Source organism: Mus caroli, unplaced genomic scaffold (genome assembly GCF_978045245.1).
Source record: "Mus caroli unplaced genomic scaffold, Mus_caroli_1 scaffold_9, whole genome shotgun sequence".
Taxonomy (NCBI): Eukaryota; Metazoa; Chordata; class Mammalia; order Rodentia; family Muridae; genus Mus; species Mus caroli.
The window spans coordinates 72,526,310-72,551,438 of record NW_028227264.1 but is presented as its reverse complement, the minus strand read 5'-3'; the positions used below and the strand labels follow the sequence as shown (position 1 = coordinate 72,551,438).

At 37.2% G+C, this 25,129-nt stretch overlaps 1 protein-coding gene across 3 annotated transcripts in view; it reads right to left on the bottom strand.

Moving 5' to 3' along the window:
* Pcdh15 (protocadherin related 15) overlaps positions 1–25,129 on the bottom strand; it is a 933,441-nt gene that overhangs the window by 335,618 nt on the left and 572,694 nt on the right. For all 3 annotated transcript variants that reach the window (XM_085842876.1, XM_085842877.1, XM_085842878.1), the window contains one exon: positions 7,926–8,034. In XM_085842876.1, coding sequence (XP_085699002.1) covers positions 7,926–8,034 — 109 coding nt within the window. The remainder of the gene's footprint in view (positions 1–7,925; positions 8,035–25,129) is intronic.

The window sequence follows — 25,129 nt, the reverse complement described above, 5'->3', positions numbered from 1 at the left end:
GTTTTGTCTTCTCCATGTGTTTCCTAGAAACTGATGGGTCAGTTTTCACATCTGGGCAACTCAGACAAGAGTGCAGCGAGTTCTTAATTAGCTTTCCTTTCAAGGTAAATAAACTAAAAGAACTTTCACCTACCTTTCACTTATAGTTTACATGTTTTCTATGATAAATCATCTATTCAAACTTTAGTTAAATTACAATTGAACTCTTTCTTATGACATTGTCATCGTATATATTCCCAGTGAAAGTCTTTCATTATATTTACATTTTGCTAACCTAGACCTTTTCCTTTCACCTGTATTTGTATGTCAGTTAACAACTTGAAAATCAAATGAATTTTTTATTTTGGTACTGTCAAATTTTAAATTTTCTGTTTCTGTGTCAGCATTTTGCTGATTTTGAGAAATAAGAGCTAACTCCAAAGATGATTAAAACTTTCATGTCTATTATATACAAGGTGAGGTATATAGCTTTATATCTTAGACATGGGGATGGAATGGTCTTCATGCCAATTTGCATATAGGGTTATGGACTTGTATGTACTTGGTTGTGTTGGATGATCCAGTCACTGGGTATTACTGGGTGCAAAGGTGAGCTGCTTGTGAGATCTCCATCTCCAGGGTCTCCATTAACTCACTGTGAGCTTTTTGTTCCTTCTCAGTGTCTTATGATCCTTAATGGAACATTCTAAGAGCCTCTACCACCTCACCGTGAGCACTGAGCTAATGGCCTTCTGATTCCATAAAGTGGCTGGAACAAAGGTCCTTTTATCCACTTTTATTGACATGCCTGCCTCTCACATGTCCTCAACATTTTCTTGAACTGAAGAAGGAACATTCTGTTCAAAAACCTTAGTTCCAAGACAAGCACAAGTTCAATTGTCTGGGTTTGAACAAACAGATTTCCAACTAAAAATAACATTATTATCATTGCTTATTATATTGAAGATGTATTTCTATTATACTAAAGTGGGACTATACACACACACACACACATTATATATATATATATATATATATATATATATATATATATAATGTGTGTGTGTGTGAGAGAGAGAGAGAGAGGGAGAGAGAGAGAGAGAGAGAGAGAGAGAGAGAGAGAGAGAGAGAGAGAGAGACTGTGTGTATAAATTCTGCCTAATTCTGATTGATATATGCAGGAATATGTCTTATTTATTGCTTCCATAAAGACAAGAAAATTAATGATTTTCCCAAAGCTAATATTATCGATAAGTAATGATTCATTTTATAAGTGCCAATCAAATATTACTAATGAATACCATCCAAGCTAAAAACAACTTTAATAAGTAGTTTATCTTCAACTGCTTGTCTGTGAAGCCCTTTAAGTGATGCATGAATGTTGAGTGTCTTGGAGAACTGAGGGCATTGACATATCAAATTATCCAAGGGCACAAGTGCATTTGGAAAGAAAAGGGCCACTCAGACCACTGGGATCGATCACATTTGGAAAATATTCAGTCCAAGAAACAACTCTCCATCTGTCTGAAAATGTTATGACACAGACATCTCCCAAGTTCTTCATTTTCTCCAGTGAATCCTGGTCTTGTTTAATCTTGGAATAAGCAATAGTAATATTACATTCCTCTGATTTTAAGTTCAAAGACTCTCCTTTAATATTGCATTCCTCTTAAGTCCAAAAGTTTCTCCTTTGTAGTAAAGAAAATTAGTTGGGATTTTAATATTTTTTGTAGGACTTAAAAATCTGCATTTGCATCAAATTACCCTCCATGTTACAGTTCTTATGATATCTATTGACTCCAATGATTTGCTTACCTGTCCCAATGAACTATGCTGCAGAAAAGGAAAAAGGTGTGATAGAAAAGGAAAAATGCAGCTTATGGATGATGAGCAAATTATGTGGATAATTCACTCCTAAGGTATCTTGCACCATGTATCAACAAAGGAAAAATAAGCAAGCAAGCAAGCAGGCAGCAGGCAGCAGGAAGACAGCAGGCAGGCAGGCAAGCAAGCAAAAACAATGAAAAGTCTGGCCTTTCCCCTTCATAAATGTGGACTCTATAATACAACACAAGATGTCTCTTGAGACATTTTCTTCAACTTTTTAATGGACATATACATGGCAAATCTCATATTTCTGTGACTTCTCCTGTGTAATTGTACATGCACCCTGCTGTGACAAAGTAATGCTTAAGGATACTTATTAGGGTTCATGAAAGTTTATTAACAAATTTGAAATAAGGTTTCTGGCTTTACTTTTTTCATCCTTAACCAGTTCATGAAACCAACATTTTATTTGCCATGGTATTTGAAATATTTTTATATGTCATAATTTCGTGACCAGCCAGAAAAGTAGATTTAACAACATTATAATTTAGATTATAACATATCTAAATGGCATTTAGTACTACTGATTATTACTTGTGTCATAATTGCTGTTCATACAATAGCGAGCATCAGTAGCTTTTCACACTACTTAGAAGTAAACTCCTAGGCAAATGGATGGACCTGGAGGGCATCATCCTGAGTGAGGTAACCCAATCACAAAAGAACTTGCACAATATGTACTCACTGATAAGTGGATATTAGCCCAGAAACTTAGGATACCCAAGATATAAGATACAATTTGCTAAACACATGAAACTCAGGAAGAACAAAGACCAAAGTGTAGACACTTTGCCCCTTCTTAGAATTGGGAACAAAACAACCATGGAAGGAGTTACAGAGAAAAAGTTTGGAGCTGAGACGAAAGGATGGACCAGCTAGAGACTGCTATATCTGGGGATCCATCCTATAATCAGCTTCCAAACGCTGACACCATTGCATACACTAGCAAGATTTTGCTGAAAGGACCCAGACATGGCTGTCTCTTGTGAGACTATGCCGGGGGTCTGGCAAACACAGAAGTGGATGCTCACAGACAGCTATTGGATGTATCACAGGGCCCCAAATGGAGGAGCTAGAGAAAGTACCCAAGGAGCTGAAGAGATCTGCAATCCTATAGGTGGAACAACAGTATGAACTAACCAATCCCCTCCCCCCCGAGCTCGTGTCTCTAGCTGCATATGAATCAAAAGATGGCCTAGTCGGCCATCAGTGGAAAGAGAGGCCCATTGGCCGTGCAAACTTTATATGCCTCAGTACAGGGGAGTGCCAGGGCCAAGAAGTGGGAGTGGGTGGGTAGGGGAGTGGGTGGGGGAGCGTGTGGGGGACTTTTGGGATAGCATTGGAAATGTAAATGAAATAAATGCCCAATAAAAAAAAAATAAAAAATAAATAAAAAAGAAAAAGAAGTAAACTGCTAGCCTATGATGTCCGTGTTAATAACAATGTTAAAACTGTGCTTGCTATTTGAGAAAACTTAGGAGCACGATCAGAAGCAAGAAACTGTCAAATATATGGAGTATTTCCATACAAGTCAGTGGCTTGTTCTGCTGAGGATGAGGTTTGAAGGCCCCTCTTTACTGTCGTTTATGAGTAATCTGCTGTCTCAGGTCTGGTGCATACTGATATTGCTACTCACCATCTATAGAAAGAATTGTACCTAAAGGAAGTCACATGATCTTTAGACACCTGCTTATACACCTACTGAATGCTTGCAGAATGAACAGACTTTAGTTTTCCTCCTGATGGTAATGATTTTCCTGGTGATAACTATTCTAGGACACCAATCTTACTGACAGAGCTGGTAAAGTTTTTGATAACCATTTACATGAACTTCACACACCAGTTCAACACTCCTATTCAGTGTGTTTGTATGCAAGGATTAGTGGCCATATAATATGTCATGTGTCATATGGAGTCTCAGTGATACAGGAAGACAGAACATCTACTCTCTGTCCATGGCCTGCAATGAGCAATAGTTTTAGATAAATTGTAGAAAATGTCTTTGACGTGACAAAGATAACTGTTGCTATTAATGTGGTGTTAAAACCTGTATGGTAGGGGCTGGAGAGATGGCTCAACAGGTAAGAGCACTGAATGTTCTTCTAAAGATCCTGAGTTCAATTCCCAGCAACCACATGGTGGCTTGCAACCATCTGCAACAGGAACTGATGCCCTCTTCTGGTGTGTCTGAAGATAGCAACACTGTATTCATATACATAAAATAAATAAATAAATCTTTTTTTAAAAATCCTGTGAGGTAAAAAAGAAATTTAAGTAGATCTAGTTGATTTAATTCATCTAGCACATCAGTTTTGTGGTAATGTGTTGGAGTTTCTGTTCTGTTTTGTGTTTGAGGTTTTGTCTAGGGCACAATAAAATCAATCTCTAGCCAAAGAATATAGTTTGTATAATTCCAATAATCTTCCACTGAATCAGCCTTATTTTCAGTCCAGAATGATCTATACTGGAGAGCAAGCTCTCCAGTTTAATTTGAGAAGACTATTTTGCTTCCTGTAACTCAAGATAAGAGTGGTTTATAGATAATGATTTGACTTGGACTTTGTAACATCAACTCGTCTCTCTGCACATCTGTCTACATTTTTCTTTTCAGCTTAAGGTGCTCTGCATAAGCATTAGTGAAACTTTAATTTCAGTGACACTTCTCAATTTCTGTCTAGTTTCTATTAGCATGGCTGTTTCTTTGTTGCTATTTTGTATTTGTTCAGGTACCATCCCTCTGCTTTCCATTATGTCTTTGTATGCCCCTCCATTTAGCAATTTAGAGACATAAATGGGAGACTGAAAGTCTTTGTTCAGTGGGCTAAGGATTGGTCTTCCTGAGGAAAACAGTAATTGACTTAATTTTCTATCTACAACATCCATACTTACTGTTTCTCTCTTGTTTAATTTGATTCCCTCATATCTGTGCATTGTAAATTGTATTATGTGGGAACTGAGGATGTCATGTTAATGCTCTATGTTGATCTACTGCTGGTTGTAGCTATATCTGTTTTATATGTTTTTTAATTAAAAATATAAAGGTTATGCTCTTCATGTTCACTTGCAGGACTTCATGGGGCTTTGTTCTCTTTTGTTTTGTTTTATACACAGTGCCCAACACACTTTCTATTTCTTCCAGAGAACCCTCTGTGACTGAGTAGCATCATTATTCCTCAAGTCTGTTGTCTGTAGAACCTTTTCAAATGAAGATCATGTCAGTTGCTGTTTTGTGTTTTGGGGTAGTCGTCAGGTCAGTATGAAGTCAGAGGCCTTCCCAAGTTTTTTTTCTGTATGTATACACAGCCTAAGTCTTGCTGTTGCTCTAGCTTAGAAGAAACACGTGGAAGTTCTTACATCTCCAATGGATTCTGTTCTCTATCCTTCAGCCTTTTTATTTATTTACAATTTTAACTGTCCCCTGTCGTGTTAGGCAGTCACAAAGCCGAGGCACTTGCTGCAAGTGTTTTGATAGATGATACCCATGGGGAGAAATTATTTTCCCCATGGTAACATGAGGACCATTTCTGATGGTGGTTCTAGGGAGCCCCTGGAAAGGTCATAGTGTGACAATTTTGTTAAAGGAGGCCCTGAGAGATCTCTAGCTTTATTGTGTTCACTGCAAGGGCTGACAAATTGTGTTGAGGAATCAGGCTGCTACAGGTGTGGTGAGCACAAAGGTCGCTGCCATTATCATGATTCAGTTGCTTTGCCTATATATCAATTTTCATCTCTGATAAAGTTGATTTGAGCTTTCTTTTCCATTCATTTCCTTTCCTTCTGCTTGTTTTTCTTCTTTCCTCTCCCTATCTGTTTTGGAGGGGTATATTAGTTAGCTATGTGTCACTCTGGTGAAACACCTGAGGTAGAGTACTTATTTACTGAAGGTCAAGTCTAAGGGTCCATTGCTTCAGGGCCCCTGTTAGGAGTGGCAGATGAGAACTGCCAATCAGAGTGAGTGACAGAAAGAGAAAACAAACAAGGTCCCTCAGTCTTCTTCCTGAGCATGTCCGTGGTGACCAAAGGACACAATTGGGACACTTTACACAAGTACACCACACCCATAATGCAACCATCCAAGACACTAAGGCTTTCCATGTGACCCTTTCCAATCAGGAGTGGGTAAATCTTCAAGGGTCGTTACAGGACAGTATTTCCTAATTTTATCCACAAGAGACTAACTCTTTCATCTAAACTTGCAACTCAGCATAGAGTCTAAAATAAGGCCTTAACCAGAAGTAAAACTCCATAATTATTGAAATAATGAATAGAAAATCAAATCACATCAAAAGATTTAAATATATACATAACTTATGGAAAAATTCAGTTCAGCAGAAAATCTTATTTTGTCTTTATTAACAGAATTCTAAATTTGAGTGTTTTCCTAGGAGTCCCTAATTCAAAATGAGACTAAAATTCATATTTCTATTGTTACACACAGAAAGACCACCCGTTAATCAATCTGTTTGAGTTTCACACCCATAAAAACATTTATTAACTCATTTAAGGATCAATGAAGTTCCAATTTTTAAAAATTTTTAATTAGATATTTTCTTTATTTGCATTTCAAATGTTATCCCCTTTCCTTGTTTCCCCCTCCCAAACCCCACTATCTCCTTCCTCCTCCCCCTGCTCACCAACCCACCCACTCCTGCTTCCTGGCCCTGGCATTCCCCTATACTGGGACATCAAGCTTTCAAGGGACCAAAGGCCTCTCTTCCCATTGATGACTGACAAGGCCATCCTCTGCTACATATGCAGCTGGAGCCATGAGTCCCACCATGTGTACTCTTTGCTTAGTGGTGAAGCTCTAGTTTTTAATGAAGAGTTTGTCTTTAGTTATTGATTCTGCTTATGGTCTCATGATCTTCTGGGGCATCGTTCCAATATTCATCAATATTTTTCTATTGCATTTACTGAAAGTCATGATAAGGACACCATAGGCAATAATAGTTCAAGGTTCCAGAGACTGGCTTGGGTGATGACTTTGACTGTAACAGCAATCAATCTACTGGTTTCCATCTGCAGACTCTCACTCTCCTGGGTATAGCTGGGCAGCTTTCAGAAACATTTACTTCTTCGCCCTTAGTATATTTTAATTCTACCTTTTTGATGCCTTTGTTCCCACTTATCTCCTCTTTAACATGGAGCATTTACCTCCCATCACTTCTATTTACAGTACATATGGACATATTTCATAGTTATTTAATTAGTGGAACAAATGTGTAATATTCCTTCATATTTATAACAAGAAAACTATAGATTTTAAAAGACTATTTTTGATTTATAAGGATTAAAAAATAATAATTTAATGGTCAGACCTCTGTATTTGGCTTGTATTTTATACGTGGCTCTAAAGACTGAAAGCCTTGGAATAGAACTACAGGGCCAAAATTTTAGAAAACTATATCTTAGTATAACAGTATAAAATTGTCCAGAATCTGCCTAATATGGTGGTTTGTGTATGTGAGCATACAGTCTGAAGGCAAAGCCAGAGATTAGGACTGGAAGATAAGGTCAGACCCTACCAAGGACACTCCCAAGTCATCATTTTAGACTTGAGAGATGCTGGTTTCTCCCATGTACTCATCTTTCCAGTGTCTATCAGTTATGCAGATCAGCAACACATACATTTTATCAAGGTAATTTAAGAATTTTTTGACAAATGTCTTCAATTTTGCATATTGTGCAGCTGATAACATGGATAAAAATGGGTTAGCTTAAACATTTTCAGAGGAGAAATGGGCTATGGGTTTCTATATCATGTTCCTCTGGGTTGTAGCCCTTTCCTTCTTCCACAAGCTTCAACAAATCTCATATTTCTTTTGAATTCAAAATCATTGAAGAATGTTTTTTAGCTGATCTATATCTTGTTTGTTTTATAAAGGTAACATTGTTCTATAACATCTTACCGAAACAGGAAGAAGGAAAGATTGGATTTATATCTAATTTTGTATATGTTAATTTCATTAAGAAAAAATATTGTTATTAAAGAACTTGATGTGGCTTGAGAGTATTTGTTCATAGATTTCTAACAGGATAAAATTTTGGCAAATACAAACCGACAAGGATGGAGTAGAGGATGCCAGGTCGATCAGATGGTGGTTGGATGTTTCGGTCCTGATCAATGGCTTGGATAGGTGGTGTCACCAAAATAGGGTTCAGTTCTTCCTGGAAGAAAATTCAGAGTGTTTAGCTGTGCTTCACACTCACACTTCAGAGGAAGGTGACACCAGTACTCTTGCTTGGATTTGGACAGCTAGATATCCCCTACTTGGGCACTGAAATGCAATTGCTTAGACTTATAATTTGATACCGCCTCTCCCTAATTCTAAATATGAAGAGGAAATGAGCTCTCTCACATTCAAAACGAAAGCCTGTAGTAGCTATGTGTGCAAAACTTTATCTAAGGGATTCTCCCAGGAGGAAGCCAGGGAAGAACATTACAGTGTTAAGCTGCTTAGAGGACTTAAGCAAAAATGTAAAGGCATTAAAGAGCTCCTCGTGTGAGTTCTCTGTTTTAGAGCAGACTTGAGTCTCTGTACTCTTTCTTAAATAATTATTTTTATCTAAATAATTATAGTAGAATAGGGGGAAAACACTCAAAACATATTTTAATTCAATAGAAATCAAAGCCATGCCATTCATTCCCATGTCATTAAAATACATATTACAATTGTGTCTATTAAATTAATAGTGGTTTTGAAATGATTTTGGATTTTGGCAGATGTCTTTAAGTCACGGTTCCTCAGTTTGATGTCCAGGTGTGTCCACTGAGCTGTTAAGATTGCTGTCCTGGTGCAAGGAAGAGGCGTAGTAAGTTAATCAGATGTAGGGTCACTGGCTTCTCTTGCAGAGGTTCCCAGAACCCACATGGCAGCTCATAACTCTCTGTAACTCCAGTTACAGGGCTTGCAGCACCCTCTGCTGGACTCCATGGGCACTGTACACACACACACACACACACACACACACACACACACACACACACAGAGTGTGGTTATACACATTCAGGAAATCACTCAATACACATAAGCATTAAAATAATACATCTTTTAAAATGGATGTAAACACTTATTTTTTGAAAGGGACCAAGCAATAAGAGTTGGTTCTGGCAGTCTGAGGGCTGTGTGGGCAGCTTCTCACCTCTAGCAAAAGAGACACAATTGGACACGGCTCAGTTAAAGGAGAATACAGTGTGCTGTAGAAAGAACAGTTAAAACCTTACTCTACAGGCCAGCTTGAGAAACACTATACTAGATAACCTTTTGAAAACATATTATTTCTGGGAAGCTTTCTCAGAGAATTAATGAATTGTACTGCTTTTCATAGTGACTCCAAGAAAACGGTATTTTGTTTTATGTGCATTCAGTAAACATTCACTAATGTCTCCATGAAATAAGCCTCTTAGAACATAGTTCAGATGGTTCAGGAAACATTAGAGTTCTCAACTTTCAGCCAAAATATATAAATGGTACGACTAAAGGGACATTTTTTTTTTCTTTTTTCAAGACAGGGTTTCTCTGTATAGCTCTGGCTGTCCTGGAACTCACTTTGTAGACCAGGCTGGCCTCGAACTCAGAAATCAGCCTGCCTCTGTCTCCCAAGTGCTGGGATTAAAGGCATGCAGCACCACGCCTGGCTCATGGGAAATAATTTTTTTTCTCCTTGTATCAGGGAGGACTTCACCATGCTTTTATGCAACTTATTCTGAAACAAAGAGTGTTGAACTAGGGATAGGGGATTTTTAGAGGGAAAACTAGGAAGGGGGATAACATTTGAAGTGTAAATAAAGAAAGTATTTAATAATAATAATAATAATAATAATAATAATAATAATAATAATAGAATGTTGAACTATGCCATGTACTCTTAGGCAAATCCAGCTAATTAAATTCTCAGTGGACCTTGCATGGTGGTGGCTTATATTTAAAAATGCACAACCATATTAAATAACCACAGGCAATACACTTTTATTAAAATCATAGGGATCAAATATAATCATTGACCAATGGTTATTACTTCACTTAGATCTCAGGGTCTATATAGTTGTTTGTATATCTTCTAAGTGGTATGCCTGTATTTTCCTATAAATAATGAGATATTGTGAGCAATAGTTACATTTTATCTCTTCTTAATGCAAATTCAGAACCATGGATATACCACCTCAGTATAAAAACTGCCCTATCACACCCAAGTAATTATTCTTTTTTTCTATCATACATACAGAAAGTTTTTTCTAGAATTCTCTTATTTTTCTCCCTCACTCCTTCCCTCAGTCCCATTTTCCCCTCCCCATATTTAATTTTCAATTGTTTCTTTTCCCATCCCTCTCTTACACACCAGCCCTTTATAGCAGTCAGCTCAGTTCATATATAATAATATAGTTTCCCCTAAAGTGAAGAAAGTCCAAGGATCTATCTTTGCTAGTATTTGAACAGCATCTTTTAGTCAGACCTGAAGAGAAATTACATCACAATTAACTCATAATTTAATTACTTTACATCTACTTCACTGATTAATTTTTCAGTAGCTTCCATAAGAGTCATTCTAGAAGACCTAGGAAGCCATTCAAAAACTTATGATCCTCTACAATCTATTCCACATACCCAGGAATTCTCAATTGTTTCTGGCTATTGGAGAAACAAAACCTTTTTTTCCCATTTTTTTATTAGGTGTTTACTTTATTTACATTTCAAATGCTATCCCGAAAGACCCCTATACCCTCCCTGCTGCCCACTCCCCTACAAAACCCTTTTTATTATCCACAGTATTTAAAAACTAGAGTCTTGGAGTGTGAAGTAGAGGAGCCTCACGTGAAGAGCACTCTGATGACCCACTTTACTCTCCTCGCTTTGTGTAGATCTGCCAAGCTATCAATCCAGGATATGTTTTGGGTTTGGTAATTCATCATACAATTTAAAAATCCACTTTCATTATTATCTAGGCTCGTTGAAATGAGCAATGGGGATTTAATTACATTATTTAAAGTTACATAAGCAATAAGAAAACTGAAAATAGCAAACAAAATCAGTGGGGATGGAGAAGTGCTAATTAGATTCCTCATCTTACATCACTGCTTGGCAATAAGTATCCTGCAATAAAAAGTGAGGAAATGAAGGAGATGTGGATATGATTTACAATTACTTTACTTGACATTAGATGAATAAAAAATGTAAGTACTTCAGGAGACTTGATCTGGAAGGAGAAAACAGAATTTTTTTTTTAACCTAGAATAATTCAGTATTGTTGGGCTAAGTGACTATCATGCTTATATTATTTTATATTATAAAGAAATAACAACACCAATAAGAATAAGAAAAGAAAAATACTCTGGATTAAAAGGTTTGTTTATTTACTTATTTTAGAACATTTGGAGAGGGGCTGTTTTTAAATCTCTTGTTAGGAATATTAGGATTGGCATTTTCCTCTCATCCTCTAGACTATATGCAACACTAAGTAAGAGAAATTTTCTCATCTGCTGTAATTCAAGAGTTTGGCAGAAAAATCTAGGATCTTAAGTGTGATGACTATCATTCCTTGTCAACGTGACTACATCTGGAGCTAACTAAAAACCCAAGTGGCTGGGCACACCTGTGAGGAATTTTTAAATAATTGGATCATTTGTGGTAGGACGATCCCTCTTTAATCCAGAATTCTATATCTGGTTCACCCTTTCTTGTGGCCATTGTATGAAGAACACTGAAGAAGGAAGTTTGCTCTCTTTGCCTGCTTGCCCTCACTCCTTCTGGAAACTTCATTCCTTCATTGCTCTTGGAGTCTACTTCTTCAGGATTCCTGTATATACTGAAGATCAGCTGAGACATACAGCTTTGTGGTATGAACAACTACTGGATTCTTGGGCTTTCCATCAGTGGACAGTAGAGAGCCATTGGTAGACTAGCTGGACCACAGCCTGGGAATCATTCTAATAAACCATATATATATATATATATATATATATATATATATACACAAATACACACACAACATATACATGTATATATAAAAATTACATATATAATACCATATATACATATACACATTATGTATCATATATTTAAACAAATATGTATTGTATAGATGATAAATTACATATGTATTACTAAATATGTACATATATAATATCCATTATGTGGCACTAATGCAATGTGTTATTATATTTTATATGTATATGTATGTATGTATGTATGTATTTGGTTCTGTTTCTTTAGAGAACCTAATAGGTAAAATGAATGAGTATTTAAGTATAATATTGAAGATTAACTCTCAATTTAATCATTATCTTTAAATCTGAAAAATTTAAGTATTACAGAATACTGAAGATTATACTTAGTTGAGGATATTTTTGTTAAAAAAATAAAGTTTTTACAAACAGCCATCATTTTAGTTTGAAATGTGTTTTCATTAGAAAAACAAAATAAATAGCATGCCTTCTAGAAGCAAAAGTATCTTTATGATCTACCTATTTATTTGTTGTGGTTGTTGTTATTGTTATTATTATTGTTGTTGTTGTTGTTTGTGTTTCTAAATTAATATGAGACATGTTTCTGGGACTTTGAATCTGGATCAATGATATAGACTGGACTTAAGGTGGATCTTCCTACCTCAAATGATCCAATTAATTAAATCAATTAATTAAAATCATTGATTTCCATTCATAGATATTATATATTGAGAAATGCCCAACAGTGGGAGACACAACCTGAAGACACTACCTCTGGTAGATAGACAGGGCCCCTAGTGGAGGGATGGGATCACCAATCCACGCTCCTGTCTAAAGTAAAGGCAGGGACAAGTGGAGCAGAGACTGACGGGAAAGGCTATCCAGTGACTAGCCCAACTTGGGATATGTTCTTTGGGTGAGCACCAAACCCTGACACTATTACTATCATGTTGTTCTTGCAGACAGGAGCCTAGCATGGCTGTCCTCTGAGAGGTTTTACCAGCAGCTGACTGAGACAAATGCAGATACTAAAAGCCAACAACTGGACTAAGGAACAGTTAGGGGAAGGATTGAAGGAGCTGAAGGGGATGGCAACACCGTAGGAAGACCAACAATGACAACTAACCCAGACCCTTGGGAACTCCCAGAGACTGAGTCACCAACCACAGAGCATACATAGGCTGGTCCAAGTCCCCGAGACTCTTGTGCCTGGTCTCAGTGGGAGAGGGTGAGCCTAATCCTGTAGAGGCTTAATACTCCAGGGAAGATGGATGTTGGTGGGGGGACACCCTCTCAGTGGTGAATGGGAGGGGAGATGGGGAAGAACTCTGGGAAGGGGACTGGGAGGAGACAACATTTGGGATATAAGTAAATAAAATAATTAAATTAAAACATTAATACAAATTTTTAAAAATTAAAAATGTTTGAACTGTTTGTGAATGGACCTATACCATGGTATGTATAAGTCAATGAAAACACAATATTTAAAAACAATATTATATATTCCTTCAACAAAATAATGCTTAGAGTGTACAACAGGGAAGCCTTGGGTGGCCTCCTTCTTCTTTCTTCTCCTTTCTTTCTTTCTTTCTTTCTTTCTTTCTTTCTTTCTTTCTTTCTTTCTTTCTTTCTTTCTTTCTTTCTTTCTTTCTTTCTTTCTTTCTTCCTTCCTTCCTTCCTTCCTTCCTTCCTTCCTTCTTTCTTCTTTCTTCCTTCTTCTTCTTCTTCTTCTTCTTCTTCTTCTTCTTCTTCTTCTTCTTCTTCTTCTTCTTCTTCTTCTTCTTCTCCTTCTTTCTTCTTTCTTCTTCTTCCTCCTCCTCATCCTTCTTCATTGTATCATAAATTCAGTATTTTCCAAAAAGTCTTTGGAATTTTTCCCTCAGAGATTTGCTTAATGTGTGTGTTTGTGCATTTGTGTGTGTGTACAGAAATGATAATCAAACTCAATATGTTTTTTCATACATTTTTATATAGACAAATAGACTTACATGATCCCTTGAGCGACCACTATTATTTGGCTTATTTTGCTTTTTACCAGTTGTAGAAACAACACATTGCCTGGAAGATATCAGAAAATGTCCCATGTTCTCTGCCTTTGGTGTGTATTTGAAAGGCAAATTAATTTGGGGTGAGTGACAAAGCCAATTAGGTTATATTGAAGGATTTTATCATGTCTTATTAACAAATGGGACTCTTACATATAGCTGTGAGGCATACATACTCCGTAATGAAAGACACCAGGCCTTCCTAACAGCACTGATCATTATCTTCTCTAGAACAGCAGTGCAGAGAGCACTGGGCAGAAGTCAATGGGCAGGACTCATGAAAATAATATCAATACCGCTAGAGCCATTGGAATTTTATATTATAGCCAGACAAACATCAAAATTCACTGGGATGACATCAAGAAAACTCCCTTCATTTTGTTGTCTTGATGATGGAATTCTGTGACCCTTTCAACATTTAAACAGGTTTATTCTGATATGCACCTGGACTTCTCTCAGGTGTATACTTACCTTATGTACAGAGATTGAAATCACTTTCAAAATTTGCATTTGAATAGCCTTTCAGCTATTATGAGGACTTTCGCCAAATTCCACCTTTCAGAATGTTTCTTTGAATCTCTGCCTTTTCAATTTATTTCCTCTGAAGTTTGTGGCTCTGACACTGTGGCTCTCCAACCCCTTCATTATTTCTTAGCAGTAGGCCATAAAATCTACAGCACAAATAGGAAACCTATGGGCTCACTTCATGCTGTCCACACCACAGAGTCCCAAGGCACTGTTGCAAATCAAAGGGTATGGGTTAGCTTCCAGGAATCAATATGGAAAATAGTCCAGTTCAAGGCCATTCATCGCACAGACATGGCGAAGAGGATCCACAGGTATGTTTCTTATAGCCATGTTTCCAGTCTTACTCTTCTCTGATGGCTTCTCTTGTTTTGTTTCTTATAGCCTTAGGACTGACTGAGAATACTGTCTCTTAACCCACCTTCCAAGGCTGCATTGAAGGAATGCTCAAGAAGATGGTGAGAACTCCTCATGTACTTTTGACGTTGAAAGAAGGGGAGACAGCAAGCAGTCAAAAATCGTTCCTTATGATAATGGAAAGAAAATGTTGGGAGAAGTTGTTCATCAGTTTTAACCTGTTGCACTTAACGGTGGCTGTGATTCATGGAGTACACTTTCTGATGAGTCCTTGTGATGACTTCATCATTAGAGAATAATTCCATTCGGGGCATATTTGTTAACAGTAATTTTGTGAGAATTTTAGGGTGGAATTTCCCCTACTCTGTCAAGTTCACATATTTTTCAAATAGGATGGCAAAAGAGAATGAAAAACACACACATGTGCACACACATGTACACACATACATGCACACACCTACATACAAGTGTATATATATCAGGCATACACACATGCACACACAAAAGTAATATTGCATACACATGTACACACAAATTTGTGCACACACTCAAGCACACAATATACACATGTCCACAAACCCAGCCACATACACATGTATACACACACTCACATAAACACACACATACACAATACATATATAAATAATAATTTTTAAAATTTTGTTTCCAAGAAAATGAAGTCTTAGAATTCTCAGGTGCAATGCATAATTTGACAAAAGAAGTACATTTAGTGTCTTAAAGCCATGATCCAGAGTTATTTCCATACTATTTTAACTGCACTGTTTTATCAGTTTATTAATATATGTGAGGTAAATGTGAATGCTAAATAAATGTGAGTGAAAACAGATTTTTTTTTAATAAGCAGCAATGATAACATTCTGGCTGCCAATTCATTAATGATTATATTAGATACAGACACTCTAAACGAGGCAAAATAAATTTTTATGGAGGAAAAAATGAATATAAGAAAAAGACTCAAATGGATTTAAGATAATGCAGGTGAAAATAAAGAAAATAAAAGATTAGTTCAGTACCATGGCTTTGCCATGAAATGCCCCATATAGCCTCATGGGTATGCAAACAAGGTGCCTAGGTGGTAGCAATATTTGGAAAGATGGGGGATCCTTCAGGGAGTGTAGTCTCACTCAATGAACTGAGTTATTAGGAGGTAGATCTTGGAGCATTACGGTTTGGCACCACTTCCTGTTCTCTCTCTGTTTCTGGACTTCTGATTCACTATAATGGGTTTGTTTTGTGGTTTTATTGGAATGCTCTCCCTTCCCCGTCTTGATGAATGTAAGCTTCTGAACTCGTGAGCCAAAATAAACCTTTTGTCCCTTAAATTTTGAAAGGGTATCTTACCTCAACAGCAGAAAAATAACTAAAATAACAGGCAAGCTATCCCAGTGGGTAAAGTGATTTCTGCACAAGCCTGAGGTCCTGAGTTTAAACCCTGGAACCCAAGTAAAGGCAGAAGGAGCAGCCTGACTCTGCAGCATTGTTTCTGACTTTCATATTTGTATTGTAGCATGTGTGTGTGTGCACACATGCACATCATGGACATAAAATTTAAATAATCCTGAAAAGTATTTGCTCACCAAATAAAACAGTGCTAACTAAAGATGGATCCTATAGTAAGCATAGTACAGTAAGATGACCACATGATCTGCGACAGGAAAGTTGCAGATTACACTCTAGAAAAACCCACACCCCATGGCAAGTTTGAAGGGCTTAAAGCTCAGAATGAAAGTGCGTTCTTTAAATTAGAAGTAGATTCTATAACTCCAGTACTTTTTATGTGGAAAACTGGAATGATTCTGAGAAGCACTCAGATCTGTGATGCCCCAGGAACACACTGAGTCTTTCTGCAGCGGAAGCCATTCACTCTAGAATGCTTTGCTGCTACCTGAGTTATTTGCACTCCAGATAGCAGAAGAAACAGGCATTAATCATGTTCTCAAGGTATACACAAATACCCTTGATGTACCACCTTGATGTCGCATCAAGTGTGTGACAAGTTATGATAAGAACACACTGAGCATTCTGTAAACAGCAATAAGGAAGAAAATTGTCATGTGTATCATGGGTGGTCAAAATATATGTACAGCAGAACTAGGAGGGTATCAGGGAAAGGAAAAACGATAAAATAGCTTATACTAAGTAGGAAACTGCTCCCACAAAGCTACATTAAGCCCCAGGGAGAGGGCAGGTCTGGTGGGATGGGGGCCATGTGGGAACATCCTCTTGTAGATGGGGTGGGGAGGAGGAATGGGATGAGGAAGTGTACACCAGGAGGGGAATAATGACTGGAATGTAAAAAAAAATTAAAGGATAATAATAATGAAGAAGGAGGAGGAGAAGGAGGTGGAAGAGGAGGAGGAAGAGGAGAAGGAAGAGGAGGAGGAAGAAGAGGAGGAGGAAGAAGAGGAGGAAGAGGAGGATAAGGAGGAGGAGGAAGAGGAGGAGGAAAAGGAGGAGCAAGAGGAAAAGGAGGAGGAAAAGGAGGAGCAAGAGGAAAAGGAGGAGGAAAAGGAGGAGGAGGAAGAGGAGGAGGAGGAAAAGTAGGAGGAGGAAGAGGAAAAGGAGGAGGAAAAGGAGGAGGAGGGAAAGGAGGAGGAGGAAAAGGAGGAGGAGGAAGAGGAGGAAAAGTAGGAGGAGGAAGAGGAGGAAAGGAGGAGGAGAAGGAGGAGGAAAATATTATTCTCAGAGGCACATAAAAGAAAACTGTGTAACACATTCGCTGTTTTTAAAAAATATGTTCTTCATTGAATGTGAGAAACCTTACCTGATGATTATTATCTATTCAATGGATTAAAGCAGTTATATTTCATTCATGAGATCACAACTGAGATGAACAGAGAATACTGGCAGAGCCTCAGATCCCATTCTTGTGTTCCTTATCAATCACTACCTGTCGAACATTCTGAAATGACCCATCTGCTAACATCACCAACAGGTGGTAGTTGTCTTTAATTTTATATGCAGTAAAAACTGTCTATCAGTATGAAACTCAACTCTTCCTGCTTCATGAGGCCATCAATGCCTGTGAGATGTATGCTCACAGTAACTCATAGTCTTTATAACATAGTTAATTTAGGTATAAACAAGCACTCTTTATTGATGTTCCCAAGGGTTGGCTTGTTTTTATTCTAGGGTACTCTAGACAATGTTACTAGCCCCTCTTGAATGCTTACACATATGGATAGGCTCGTGTCAAACCAAAGAATAAAGCAACTGGAGGGATGTATGGTCTAATCGATGGGATTACTGTTGTTCTGCCAAAGATGTTGCATTGATCATCTTAGAATAATCTAGGTGCTCCATATCTTTCCCCCAGTTTATAATCCCATTCTGTGGAACATGGCCACTCTTCACAATTGGTAACAATTAGTACAGATAACCAAGATAGCATGAGAACATTCTAGAATGAATGGCTTCAACTACGGAACAACTCAGTGTGCTCCTGGGGGTCACAGATCTGAGCTTTTCTCACAAGCATTCCAGTTTCCCACAGAAAAACACTGATGTTATAGAATCCACTTATGGCTCTGAAACCTTTATATGACCATGTTGTTTTGCCATCAATTAATAGACAAAGTTAATCCAGTCTCCAGAGTACATAAAAAAGACAGGGGCTCACAACTCTTTACTAAGACAGCTGTTTAGAGGCATGAATAGCTTCATTGATATATAGAGCATTGCTTTTAAAACCATCTACATATGGAAAATCTGAAATTGAATTATTTGATTATTATATTTAAACATAAGTTAGAATTCTGGGTGCAGGAGTTGCATATTCAATTAAGATGAATTTTATTTAGGCTGATTAAAGTGAGGCACAGTGAAATTATTTTTCACAAAAATAAATCATTTAATAATTTTACATCCAATTTTGGAAAATTGTTCTTTATATCTTAAAAATAAACATTTGAAACGACAATCCCATAATCCGTTGTCCTACAGATGAGCATACCAATCTATTAAGTTCAGTGTTTACTGGAACTCTAATGGCCAGGCAGGAGGCGTAAGCTAGATAAAGTTTTGGAGTCTTGAAGGAACTCATAAGGGATCAAAATGTTAGTGCTTTCCAAGTTAATTTACAAAATATATTGAGAGTAAATTTATTGATAAGAATTTCCAGAAAGTACTTAATGAAAATATATACATTGGAATATAATGTGTGAACATTTCAGAACAATAAGAATTGTATACACTCGAGCATTTATATCTTGAATAAAGAAAATTTGATACAGTTAGCAAAAGTGAGGCTGACAGAGACAAGGATAGGCTTGTCTCTGATAGGGCTGGACAAGGTAGGAAAGACAGACACACAGTTGGTTGATACATACATATTGATTATAGACAATAGTTAAAAGGAGACAAGAGATTATATAAAGAGACAGATAAGTGTAAAGTATAAACGGTGGATACATAAATTATAAGTAGATAGATATACACAGAGGCAGATGATATGCAGATTGAGGAGAGATACAGCACATTAATATTAGCAATGATAATAACAGTGGAATCCTTGATCAGGCACATTCCCTGCAATGCTTTGTAAGTACTGGAGAGTTGGAGGTTTGGGTTATTTTTGTTTTTGTTTTGTTTTTTTTTGTTTGTTTGTTTTATAAGAACACATAAAGAATACTCCACAAAAATACTCCCTTGACAAATTAAATAAAGACTATTTTTTACCACAGCACTTATAGAACCTTGAACTAGAATTTCTAAACCTTGGCACCAACAAGAGCCACAATCCATTGGAGCTTTTGATTCCGAACTCTTATTGTTCTCAAATAGCTGTTTAAAATACTTAAGTAAATTTGGATTATTCAGGGAAACTAATTTATTCAGAAATAACTCATGACTAGATCTGTCTTTGAAGGTAACTATGTTTGCTGTAGAACTTTTTCCTATGAGCCTTTGAGCCTTAAGAGGAGTGAATCACAGTATTATTTAGATATTTTTGTATTAAGCATTCTTTTTATACACTCTATTATCGAATAAGGTTTTCATAAGAATATCAGAAATATTTTATTAGTAACAAACACAAATTCTGATGGACATTTTGAAATATTTTATTTCTATTTTTAATTATGTATATGTGTTTATGTGAATGTAAATGCCTGGAAATGTCACAAGATGGGGTCAGTCACCCTGAAACTATTACAGGGAGTGGGGTATCTCTTGGTTTGGGAGCTTGACATTCAGTCCTCTTCAAGAGCAGAAAGTATTCCTGATAGGGAAGCCGTGTCTCCAACCCTACATATCTGGGTCTTACATAGTGCTTTTAGCAAGCTATTGTTAAGTGGAACTCTCCCATGAATATAAAAATTATAATTCATACATAAACACAATTACTGATCAACTGCTATTTGTTATGTAGTAAGTATGGGCCAGTATAGAAGAGATATGTTATATTTGCAGTTTTTATAAATACTGCTTAAACTTTAGTAATGTTTGTTATGAGTCTCATTTCATTAAATATCTAATAGAATAAATTAGTTCTTATTGTAAATGACAGATGAGTTTTTCTTTTCATAACTGCTTAGAAGTTTATTTAGTACTTTCTGATCTGATATTTTACTTCTTGTTTTTGTGGTGCTGGGATAGATCCAGAGCCTTGGACAGAGAAGCCAACATCCCATCACTGAATTACATCCTCATCCCCTGCCCTGTCCTGTATTTCAAATACAACATTTTCAATTTCATACACAAAACTTGCATTTAGTACTAATGAGAGAGAGGTTAATATCACTCCCTGGTTGCAGTCAATCTAATGTGTTGATATTTTATGACTTGTTTATTTTTATTATGAATGATATCATGTCCTGTCCAGAAAATATATGTAAAATTGTAAAATGAAGGGGGGGAGGCTGTATAATCATACATAGTGTATTCATCAGACTGAAAAAAATGAACCAAATGCTCATTTTGGAGGCATAAATTCACTGACCTTTTTGTGTAAGAAGAGGCATGTCTTGTTACAAACAGAACTTGTTCCACTAAAGTGTCTGTATGGCTTCAATGATAAGAATAAGAATATGCAGATTGGGAAAGAACCGCTTTGATAAATAGGACACCACGCATCAACACTGAAAAGGAAAAACTCACAAGAAACCTTGGAAACATAATATCCTCATTGTCTTTGGGTCTCATATGCCTGGGATCTCCTGAGAACACAGGAAAGCAAACACTAAGGCCCCCATGCTTTCTTTATGGAAGAAACTCAAAATTCAGCCTGCCTCATGAACTCTACACCTTAGCTGAGCCAGAAGCAGGAGAGCAACTTCCTCAGATGGAATCTTCTCATCATGTCAATTCCAGCATCCCACATCCGTTTTCCTCAGCGATGAAACATTTGGTTTTATCATCGGGAGAAATATGACTCAGATATGGGTTCAGACCACTGCTCTGTCCCTGTGAGTGAGGCTGAAGTTGTAAATCTCTCAGAGGAGTTATTGATACCTCCGAACACTGGTGCCTGTATGGTACCAAGGCTAGCGTCATTAGTCTTTTCGAAGCGATTCTGGGTATTTTCCTCCAGGGTCCCCGACTGCATCAATTAGATTATCCAGTGTTTCCTTAGAGGTTCAACATGATAGGCCTATCCTTCATTCTCTGCTTTGGTGAATTACAATTAATTACTCTTTAGAATATAATTGTTTTCCCTACTATATTGACCCTTTTTTTTTTTTTTTGGAAGAGTGTATACTATGACATTAGCATCAAAAACCATTGTTAAGGAAGCCTCACTCTAAAGGGACAGTAACAGCCAAGACCTCCGAGGGAGGCTCTGGATACCCTGCACTTTGAAGGAGCACCTCAGAGGATGAGTAGTATCAAGCTTCTGTCCTTGTTCTTTCTGAGAGTCTTATATTATTTCCTTACTTACAGTCCTTCCCCAAGTCTACTTAATTCTCACTTTACTTTCTTTAAAAAATATTTTTATTAATTTAAATTATGCCTATGTCCAAGTGCATGTAAGTGCGGGTGCCTGCAGGAGCCAGAAGAGGGTGCTGGATCCCCTAAAGCTGGAGTTAGGGCATTCGTAATGAAGATAACATTGAAGGTGTGGGAAAGTATGGACCCCATGCAGGGGATCTGTTTTGTAAATGTTTGGGTGGGGGGAGGAAATGCTTCCTATTGCATTTAAAGCTACCTTGGCCTGTGTAGGTTTTACTCTGTGGTTCCACTGAGTTTTATTGTTTTAAACAAAACTGTGGTAGAAGCTCAAGTGTTTCCAAATGAGTAAATTTGAATCTGTGGGTATTAATTCTACTTCTAAAAATACACTGCTAAGCATATCTTAAAAGGAAAATCCTTCTTGATAGCAAAATACTCTATGTAGCTGAAGGATGTCTATCATAAGCGATCCCTAAACCCCAAAATTTAACCAAATATACACATTATATCTCAGGGTTTATGTAACAGGTGATGAAACACCAGTTAATGTCGTGATTTAACAGGGGAGGAAAGTGGAACTTTAAATAGAAAAGGCTTTGAACTCTAACAATGACACAAAGAACAAAGAAGTTCATTTAAAAATAACTCGGAAAGAATACTCACATGGCCAGCCCCGTCTATTTGTAAAATGCCTGAGATAGGGTGAACAATCAACACCCACTTGCTGGAATTAAATGCAAAGCAGGGTCAGGGACATTTCCTGACATGCAATTTCAATCAGGTTATGTGGTTTTAATTTTAACTCCCATTGTTATGGAGACTGCCAGAAACTTGAACAACAAGCGGGATACTGTGAGGCAGAAGGTCACCCTGAAACTTGTGCTTCCTCAATGCCTGGGACTTTCTCAACTCATGAGGACAAGACTTCCTAACCTTGTTGTTTGACTGTGTCTCTCATGCTGTTTCTCATTCCCAGCATGCTGGAAGCTCTGACTTTCTTTCTCTTTATTATAATGTAGTCATGTCCAATTATTTATTTACTTTCATACATTTCCTATTTTTTTTAAGTTTTCTTCTCATTAAAGCAAGTTTCAAGTCAGACATTGCTTCCCCTGGAAAAGTATCCCGTGACCAGCCTACATCTCCAAACTGCTTCATGCAACTGCCTTTATATAAGCGCATGCCTTCTCTGTAGACCATGGCCTATTGCACAGTAGTCATGGTAAAGATTTCCTATAGAAAATAGAACCAGATGACCACCAGCTTCTTGTGACTACTTCAGAAATACAGGAGTATTTCTTCATTGGCAAAATCCGGCTATCGGGGGAGATAAAAATCTGCTAACAGGATCACAGATTAACTACCTACATAAGAACATTTTATATGCATATGTGTGTGCAGGAGTGCATGGTCTAGCAAGTAGAGGGATATAATTAAACTATACTTAGCCATTTACTAAAATATAAAGTATGGTAAAAGCATTCATTTTTGGGGGGAGGGGGAGAGGGTTTCATATTTGCAGAAAGCATGCATTTTTAAATGGAATTCTTCCCAATTGATTTCACATAGGAATAAATCCATCTTTCCACATAATAAAAGGGTGCTTAGTGGCCATTTTTCTGTGTACAAATCTCAACATGAGACCCGACTCCCTATACACATAGACAATCAGCCATATCTGTTCAGTATGGAAACACAACCCATATGGAGCAGTTCACAGACTCTCAGTTACTGTTCTCCTTTTTGGGACATTCTCTGGTTTTTATCCAATATTACAGAGCCACGTCTGTCTCTGATAAGACCTGGAGATGCGGTTGCCTAGTTACCACAGATCCTGCCTGGCCAAGGGGAGGCAGAAAGTCAAAGAGTGAATTAGATTGATGTCTTGTTCTGGTTTCAAAACAGAATTTGTTTTGCTCACTGAGACCAAAGAATGTGAACAGTTAAGGGACAGAAGGCACTGCTATGAAAAGACTACATAAAGGGAAACTAGAATTAGGAAAAATATACAGTGGGATGGCTCAGGGATCAACTAGAGAGGAATAAGGGATCTTGAGCCAACATAAATACAAATCACTATTACAGCAGAGCATCAATCATGAAAGTGTTTCAGCATCTGAGGAATGTGACACTAAACCCTGAGTGTGCTCTTGCTAACTCATGCTCTCTCTACTCTCTCTCTCTCCCTCTCTCTCTCTCTTTCTCTCATATTCTCTCTCTTATTCCTTTTCTCTCTTATTTTCCCTCTCTCATTCCCCCTCTCTCCAATCTGTGCGTGTAAAGAGAATATCAGTTATACCTTTCACCTGAACTTTGACACAATTATCTCAGCATAGTGTAGACTTTTGAATCAGGTGAAATGAGAGAATGGAGGGAAGTCAACATGAAATCACTAACATGAAAAGAATCTTGTCAATGGAAAATACTGAATAATGAAATTGTATCTCAACAAAAAAATATCTTCTAAAAATATGATACACCTTGATATTAAGGATATATCTGTTCAGTATGGAAACACAACCCATATGGAACAGTTCATACACTCTCAGTTACTGTTCAATACAGGATTCTGACACAAAGTACAAATCCCATTTCCTTTCCTGTTAAGAATATATTTTTTCATGCTAATAATGCCTCATTAAATTAAAGAATTGCTCATCCAAATGATTATTTAATCATAAGTATGAAGACAACTCCAAGATAGCATACAAAAATTTTTATGCAGCAATTGAAGAAATCTTCTTTAATTGAAGATATTTCTTGATTGCCAGGATTGAAAAGAAACCAAAATCTTAGGGGGAAGAAAACATCCACAATTTGTTTTTCTGTGAGTATTTCTTTATGTATCTTACATGTCTGACATTCTTCTCTCTTGTCTGCTCAGATACAATATAGCAGCTAAAGTCGCTCTATGTCTAAGGAGCCTCAAGAATCATCCTGCATCAAACATGAGTGTCAGTAATTTTCCCTGCAGTGTCGGTGTTGCTGTGTTCTCTCAACACTATAATCATGAAAAAGTGAGTAACTGGAAATTTAATTTGGACAATGTATAAGAAACAGAGTCCATTAGCCCAGGTTGTTTGTAGGCAGCAGATGCTCAGCTTTCAGTGGAGCTGAACAAATGAGAATAAACGAGAAGCTGAAAGCAAACGTGCAAATATGTGTCTTAAGACACGGTAGTGTTACAGAGCAGGCGTTTTCTACTGGAGGCAAGGAAACAGTCATGGCATGAGGTCCACGGGGAGTGAGCTGTATCCAAACAACTTTGTAAGGAGCAGTGAATGGAGCCTAATGAATCTGTGTGGTAGGGGAACAAGACGCTTTCTAGTTAAGATAAAATCATAGGTGCTGAATGTTAAAAAAGATTAGGAAGAGATTGCAGACGTATTTGATCATGGTGCTTATTAAATTGTGATTCCTTTATTTGACAAGCTTTACAGAGATGTCCTCAACAGAAAAACCGTTGAAACAAACCAGGAATGCA